The 8,379-nt window shown below is 36.6% G+C and overlaps 1 protein-coding gene and 1 pseudogene across 2 annotated transcripts in view; both read right to left on the minus strand.

Moving 5' to 3' along the window:
• Positions 1 to 2,503: 2,503 nt before the first annotated feature.
• LOC125913666 (glycerophosphodiester phosphodiesterase 1-like) lies at positions 2,504 to 3,360 on the minus strand (annotated as a pseudogene).
• A 249-nt stretch (positions 3,361 to 3,609) lies between these two features.
• The window catches only part of EFCAB7 (EF-hand calcium binding domain 7), a 47,814-nt gene continuing 43,044 nt past the window's right edge, over positions 3,610 to 8,379 (minus strand). Inside the window, exons 12-14 of one of the 2 annotated variants that reach the window (XM_049617052.1) lie at positions 7,259 to 7,468; positions 4,910 to 5,017; positions 3,610 to 3,944 (exon numbers count right to left, since the gene is read on the minus strand). In XM_049617052.1, coding sequence (XP_049473009.1) covers positions 3,870 to 3,944; positions 4,910 to 5,017; positions 7,259 to 7,468 — 393 coding nt within the window. In that variant the 3' untranslated portion in view covers positions 3,610 to 3,869. Of the gene's footprint in view, positions 3,945 to 4,909; positions 5,018 to 7,258; positions 7,469 to 8,379 lie in introns of those variants that run through there. The other variant, XM_049617053.1, reaches the window with a different exon arrangement.

Genomic DNA, 8,379 nt, shown 5'->3' on the forward strand with positions numbered 1-8,379 from the left:
TTTTTATCTTCATAAGGTCCCAGTAATTCACTTTTGCTTTTAATTCCCTTGCCTTTGGGGATGTGCCGAGTAAGAGATTGCTACGGCTGAGGTCAGAGAGGTCTTTTCCTGCTTTCTCCTCTAAGGTTTTGATGGTTTCCTGTCTCACATTCAGGTCCTTTATCCATTTTGAGTTTATTTTTGTGAATGGTGTGAGAAAGTGGTCTAGTTTCAACCTTCTGCATGTTGCTGTCCAGTTCTCCCAGCACCATTTGTTAAAGAGACTGTCTTTTTTCCATTGGATGTTCTTTCCTGCTTTGTCAAAGATGAGTTGGCCATACGTTTGTGGGTCTAGTTCTGGGGTTTCTATTCTATTCCATTGGTCTATGTGTCTGTTTTTGTGCCAGCAATGTTAGTGAGAGAAAAGAAAATGTTATCAAGAAAATCATAAGGAAAATACATTTACAATACTGTAGTGTAAAAAAATCTGCATATTTAAGTGGATTTACACAGTTTAAACCCATGTTGTTCAAGGATCAACTGTACTCCTACCACTGTGATTAGATTTTGGCTTTAATATAAAAAATGAATTTCTCCAAATTTTGCTTTGACTATATTTTCTTTCTTTCTTTTTTTAATGTTTATTTTTGAGAGACAGAGTGCAAGCAGGGGAGGGGCAGAGAGAAAGGGAGACAGAATCTGAAGCAGGCTCTAAGTTCTGAACTGTCAGCACAGAGCCTGAAGCGGGGCTCGAACTCACAAACGGTGAGATCATGACCTGGGCTGAAGTCGGACGCCCAACCGACTGAGCCACCCAGGTGCCCTTGCTTTAACGATATTTTCTGATTGGAAAACTAAATATATAATTAAACGACTATTTCTGCATTTGCATTTTCTTTTTTTTTTTCCTTTTAAGATTGCATTAGTATGGTCACAAGTTTGACACCTACAGTACATTGATAACATAACTGAATACAATGTTAAGTAAATTACATAATTGTGGCAAGTTTTAAAATGTCAACTCTGAGTGATCATGCATTTCTTGTGCATTTGCATCTGAACCACCAACTGCACAACTCAATCTTTGCTTATCTTCACTGGGAATATATGCCTCAGTGAGGTCAGAGACAGAAGATGTGTGTCTTTTTGTAGACCCAGATTATCAAGAGCAACAGTGTAAAACTCAGGTATTCCATGGAACATGGTGGCAACACTGGGTTTTGCTTTGGGTCAAATAAAAAATGCAATTATTGACTATCGCTTGTGCGAGCCACCTGATGCCCCAAGTTTTGGGTTAGCACAGAGTATTTTCATATCCCCGCATAAGGCCAGCAGGCAGTTTCTATATACACTCAGTTCCTTCCCAGGGGAAAAGTTTAGAACTAGAGATTTGTAGTCTTCCAACATGCATCAGTGACATACAGCTGGAACCAAGATGGGACTCATAGCAACATCTTTATCAAAGGTATTGAGGGGTAGCAGAATATGCCACCCCAAAACGTGCCACTTTAACATGTGGGTTGTTTTGAGTTGAAAGCAATTAAGAGCCAACTGACTTGGGAAAAGCTTATTACCTCTCCCTTAACTGCCTAAAAGAATTTAGAGAGTCGGCCTGTACCAGGAAGAAAGTTATTACTAGAGATAATTTTTTAAATCAGAAAGACTTATCTGCACAGTGTGGCAGATGTTTTTTTTACCAGACATTCACTCTTCTCATCTTCCTGTGAATTGTCTTCCTCCCCTTTGAAGCCCAGACTCCTATCCTCTCTCCTTTGCTCAGGATGGTATATAAGCCTCAACTGGCTGAGTGTCTATGAGTCTCATGTCTTTGTGGGGCTCCCATATGCACACAATTAAACTTCTTTTACTCCTGTTAATCTGCCTTATGTCTATTTAATTATTAGAACAGCCAATGAATCTAGAAAGCAAGGCTGACACTTGATTCCTGGACCTGTTTTGAAAGCAGAAGCAGGACTATAGTTGTATTTGTTGTATTATTAACTTAGCTCCACATTCTGTTTTGGTCCCTACTTATGTTTTATGCATCCTTTAACCTCATGCACAATCAGTCATTAACTTTGCCTTTTCTGCCCTACTCCCTGTTTACCCACTGATTGTAAAAACCTAATGGGGACTGGACAGTAACATTTGTCTTGAAATTATATGATGTATCTGATTGTACCAGGTCTCAAACGACACCTCATTGTCTGGAAGAATGCACACCTCCAGACGGTTTCGAGGCCCCTCACTTCGTGATTTCAAGAAACTCCTCACACTCCTCTCATATATTCACTTCCTTTCCCAAATATATATAAGCTGTCCCTATGCTCAAGAGAGCAAGGCAGCTTTGCGGATGATCCCCAGCCTTTTTGTTGGGCTGCTCTTCTGATAAAAAAGCTTTCTTTACTTAAAAACTGGTGTCTCAGACATTGGCTTACTGTGCATCGGGTGTGGGGATAAGTTTGGGTTTAGGAACAAAAGGAAGAGGGGAAAAATTTTCCTCCCTTTTGTTCGGTAACAAATGTCAGAAGGGAAAAATCTTCCTCAGCAACAACCTGAATGCCTTCAGCCACCACTTCTTTAAGGAGACCAGGAATACAATATTCTTTTGTATGAGGAAAGCTTAAATTCCATACAGATATCGCAAGATATTATGCGTGCCCTAATCCAGCAAAATGTCTATTACCACAAACATGGACTGAAACACAAATATCTTAGTGTGGTTCCCCATCTCCTAGATGGCTAAGGCTCCAAGTTCTCTGAGTTAATGCCATTAATACTACATTCTGATCTGTCTCATCTTACAAATAACTTTTGGCAAGATGATACAAAAACAGATTGTATAGCTGAAGAAACTGCATGTACATTTTATTTAGGGCACCAGTAGTATATGTGCACGACCTTTGACATCTAAGAGGATTATCAGTTTACGGTTCAGGTTAGAGATCCTGTCTTCAGGGAAATCGTTCCTGAATCTGTGATTTGCTACAGAATTAAGCTTTCTCATTTGTTCAAATGTGAAATCACTCATCAGCCACTACCATCAGTTGTCATACCTACTGTGCTACAGTGCATTAAGACAAGAGTCCCCTCAGAGGTAAATTCAACGTCCAATCCCAGGCCTGTTCCTCTGATCTTACCTGCCTGCTGAATGACCGCGAGTATGGGTGATGGTGGAACAGCTTCCGGGGTCTGAATACCTACAGGCCCACAGAGGTTTGGAGGAGGCAGTATCAGCTCAAAGCTGAAAGGTGCAACAGGAGGTAGAGGCTGCTGGTGGAGAGGCAGGTTTTGAAGGGGCTGTGTGTCACTAGCAGCAGCAGCAGAAGGAGGAAAGAGAAGGGGCCAAGGCCACCCCCTGGTCCTCCCACAGCCACATGCCTGTGATCACAGTGGCATGGACAGGAGTCTGTGACCTGTCAGGCTTCTGGGACAGAACAGTGAGAATCCAGGGTGAGAGTCAAGGGCACTAGCTGCAGTTGGCCCATTAACATTTTCTTTGAGGGTTTTTGTTTGTTTGTTTGTTTGTTTGTTTTGATGAGTGAGATTAAACCAAAAGTATACAGGATTTTGTAGAATTCACTGAGTATTACTTTTTAAAAGCTTACCTATAATTTTACTTTGATTTACTATTGGTAAGTGAAATGTGCCCAGATTTCCCATAAATTGATAAGAAAGCCCCATATTAAAAACATTATTATTTATATTTTATATTTATTTATATTTTAATAATAAAGTATATAACATGGGCATAAAATATAAATACATACAAATTAAATAGATTATTGTTTATATACATCAGTTAAATTGATCAGCATTTAGTTGATCAACAAATAAAAACTAAACCTGAAATAATTCTTAGCCTGACAGTCTCTAATAGAAAGCAATATTTAAGATATAAGGGAATACACACAATAATATATCCATTCTTGTCGTTCATTCACAGGCATTACATGTTGACAAACCTGCATATAAAAATAGAAAAATTTTACTTTCCTTTTACATATTATTATTTTTAACTAATTTTTAAACAAGATAAGATTTCTAGACCCTATGTAAAAAATATCCCTGTGAAGATAAACTTCTGTAACATTTGTCCTTAGCAGGGACCTACAATCTATGATCTGATGTCTAACAGGATGAACCAGTCTAAATTCTACTAAAATATAATAGTTGATAGTTGGTATGTGTAAATGTGGGTAAAGAGGAGTGATAGAGGAGTAAGTACTCCTTTTTCACTAAGCATAGAGCATTTTCTAAACCCTTCATTGGGATTCTGTAGAATCTCTATTTGGTTCTAAAGTGTTTTTGGATGTCACGGACAGAATGGAGGAAGAAAGGAAAGGAATAGAAGGCTTTTTCCTTTTTCCCTTTACTAGACCAGTTTCAGGGTCCATGTCTTTGACCCCCTGGCTAAATTAGAAACCCATGGTTCTGCTAACACCAGAAACTATGACTGTTCCTGGCTCTTGACTTAGATGGCTATCTAAAACTTAGAGGCATTTTCTCTTTCAGGTTACGTTAGAAAATCTTAATAATGTACATAAAAATACTTTATATTATCAAATTCCCATTTACTAAACACCACTTTATATTTCTATATGATGTTACAAAGTGCTTTCATGTACATCATTTTATTTTCATCTTTACATTAACCTCCTAAAGAACCTAAAGCTGGTAGTACTATGTTAATTTTACATTTAAAGGGGCAGGAACAGAGAGGTTAACTGAATCTCCCATAATCACTCAAGCAAAGTGAGAACTGGACTAAAACCAAAATCTCCTTACTCGCAATATAGGATGATAATAATATCATACTTAAAATAATTTTAGACTTTATTTCATATTTCCACCTATTCATAGTATTAATAGCAAAAATGGTTTTTTTAATTGATAAAACAAAAGGTTTAATTAGAAAACAATGCATTACCATTGTAGACTTTGGCGCCACTTCTACTGCAAATATGTTGAGTCCTCTGTTGTTTACGCAGTTTTTACTTAGTTCGTTGTTGATGTGAATAATCACTTTATTATCTGACTATAAAAAAATTTCATAAGTTGCTAGTCTTTAATAATACAAACAAAATGATTATTACAAAACACTTTGTAAGTCTTGTGAAAGAGGTGTTTGCAGGATTCTGTAGAAACATAGAAGATATTATAGAAACACAGAAACATTAGCTCAGTCTGGGCTAGAAAGGAATACGTTACTGAAGAAGTGATACTTGAGATAATAGGTCACAGATAATAGACAGCCTTTAGGATAGATAGGAAGCAAGAGAAAGCAGTATGAAGCTGATGAATGAAAAGAAATGTAGGAGCCAAAGTGTTCCCCTGCTAAAGAAGCTACGAGCACCCCCTAATGACCACAAAGGGGCAATTTAACATTAGCCTACCGAATTCATTTCTCAGCCCTATTACTCAGCATGTGACCTTCTCCAAGTTATTGAATGCCCCCATGCTTCAGTTTCCTTGTGTGTAAAATGCAGATAGTACTTAACTCATTGGGTTGTTGTGAAAAGTAAACACATTAATAAATGTAAAGTGCCTGGCAAATAGGAAGCTCTAAAATATTATTACATCATTTTGGTGAAGGGAAGTTTAATTTTCCTTTAGGGAAAGGAAGGAAATGCAGGGCTAAGAAATGATAGGAGCTGCAGAACAGAGAAACTGTGATAAGTCAGTGACTCCCGTCTACCCTTTTAATTCTAGTAAAACATAGAGGGCAGAAAGGAAGGCACACTCCTTTCTTTTAGGAATCACCCTCCAAAGCTTTATGATCCACTTGAAGACAGTAATCTCCAGCTGGGGACCCTGGCTATTTTGGTCCAACTCCTCTACCTCATTTTCAAGATAATATATATGATCTGGACCCATCCTACTTATGCTATTTACCTTCATATTACTCCACTAAGTAAAGTTCTCTGTTTCCGCATAGCGAATATTCTCACTCTTCCCTCTATATCTCACATTAACCCTCTCACGTGTTACTCCTTACACTGTCTCTCTGCTACTAACAGCTGTGTGTGTCTCTGCATCTCTAATCCTAGTTTGTCTCCAAATCCCACACCACAGTCCCCTTCCCCCTCATTACAGGTCCTTCCCCAACTTCGATAGTCCAAACTAACATCAACTACAAGAGATGCAGATACAGTAAAACTATTACACATATAAACAGTGTAATTTAACATTTAATTTTCACGCATCTCTTTCAAGAGTATTGAGTTTGTCTTCCCAACTGGCCCATAAACTCTTTGAAACCAGAGACCATATTACACTTCTAGAGGCTTCTATTGTGACTAGAAGAGTTAGTTACATAATATAGACTCAGACTGACTCAATACTCAGCCAAACCTTAAACACTTTAAGGAATTTATGGCTGGCAGAAAAATAACATAAGTCTCACCCAGGAACTAAAAAGAAATAAGCCAACAGTCCTAAGAATCCAGCCATCTTAAGTAAGGTTTTATGAAAATTTACGTTTCTAGAAAACTGGGTATCTCTAAGCATTTATGCATGTATTCCCTTAACCTGCAATATCAGTAGTAGGAGGGATGGTAGCCAAAGCTAGCAATAATTGGCTTGATAAAAATAGGTCCCAGACAATGGAATATATGAGATAAAATGATGATAGCCCATAAAATTTCTGAATTGTAAGGTATGTAAAACAAAGTTGGGCTAATTTTTTCTTTATTTTGTTTATATTTCTTTAAAACTCAATGTCTGTTATTTAAAATTTTAGGTGTAGGGGTGCCTGCGTGGCTCGGTTGGTTAAGCGTCTGACTTCAGCTCAGGTCATGATCTCGCAGTCCGTGAGTTCGAGCCCCGCGTTGGGCTCTGTGCTGACTGCTCAGAGCCTGGAGCCTGTTTCAGATTCTGTGTCTCCCTCTCTCTCTGCCCCTCCCCTGTTCATGCTCTGTCTCTCTCTGTCTCAAAAATAAATAAACATTAAAAAAAAATTTAAAATTGTAGGTGTGAAGATTTTTAGTAACAAACTAAATAAAATACTTTATACCCAGATTATACTCTTTCTTCAGAGATCTCCAGATATTTAACTATCATAATATTTTAAGAGAAAAACAATTATCTCAAACTTTTAAAAATGCATAAAAATTATCATGCTTAGTTTGAATTAAAAACCTGAGAATGAATAATTGCCCATTATAAATTTTGTTAATATAATGTGGTATTAATTACTGTGCAAGAATAGAATAAGAAAGAAGATGGAACATACTAGTAAACATTGCAGTTCTAAGGAGAACCACCTCATAAATAATACCTTGTTTTCAATAACTGATGTTATCCAGGTGTCACGCTTATAAGTATGTACAATTATATTTTCATAACCATCCATTACTCTTGCATCACCTTTGTTAAGGACAGATTTACAAATGGCCTTCTCGAGTTGCCCACTGCATGCCTCCATATGGACAGCTTTAATTCTTGGCTTGCATTTGTCTGCATAGATATCAATGACAAATGGGCATGCCTGATATGAAAGAAAAAGTAAACGTTGTCTTAGCCTTTTGATAGATTTAAAAATAAATTATTTGTTATTAATATGTCTATCATATGATTTAAGAAGATGTACCCTCTAGCTTGTCCTCATATACTTTTAGAAGATTTTAGTACTATGAACTGAATAATTAAAAAGCAAGAAACTGTGATTTTTTTTTCACTAGGATATTAACTGATAATATTCACAGAAAAGGAAAGAAAACTATAATCTCAAGCAAATCTGTAATACCTCCTTTAAGCCACAGTACCACTCCTCCATTTGGTTTAAAGCTAATATATGTCATTTTAGTTATTTAATTTCCTTTTCTAACTTTAAGGCTACAGAAAGAACTCATCAATTTTTCTTGGTTTACTAAAACCATTCAAATAATGAGATTTCCAACAATCCTAAATCCTTTCCCAAATCCTAACCTGTAACTGATACTTTGGTGATTCTTTGTGACACCATACCTACTAATTTAACAGGGGGGATCAAATTATAGTTCATCTAGACATCAAATTTCATTATACATGATTCAAGAAAGTACCAAAGGTTTCCAGATACCTATCAGCAAAATACTCTCCATATATATTCAAACCAACCAGAACATTCATAACACTACAGACTGATTCTTCCCAGGTCATCATAAACTTTTATTTTTTTCAAATATGAAAATGTTAGACCATCCTCTTGGTGTATTAACTCAGTAAAATAGCACACACCAAAGAATCACTGCATATTAAAGCTAATACCTTAACTAAATAGCCACCTTGTCTCAGAACAATTACAAGTATTAACTAAATCAGTCAAAACAACTTCAGGTCATACATGAATCCTTTATGTTTTTATGTTATGTTATTTTATTTTATTTTATTTTATTTTATTTTATTTTATTTTATTTT

Source organism: Panthera uncia (genome assembly GCF_023721935.1).
Source record: "Panthera uncia isolate 11264 chromosome C1 unlocalized genomic scaffold, Puncia_PCG_1.0 HiC_scaffold_4, whole genome shotgun sequence".
Lineage (NCBI taxonomy): Eukaryota > Metazoa > Chordata > Mammalia > Carnivora > Felidae > Panthera > Panthera uncia.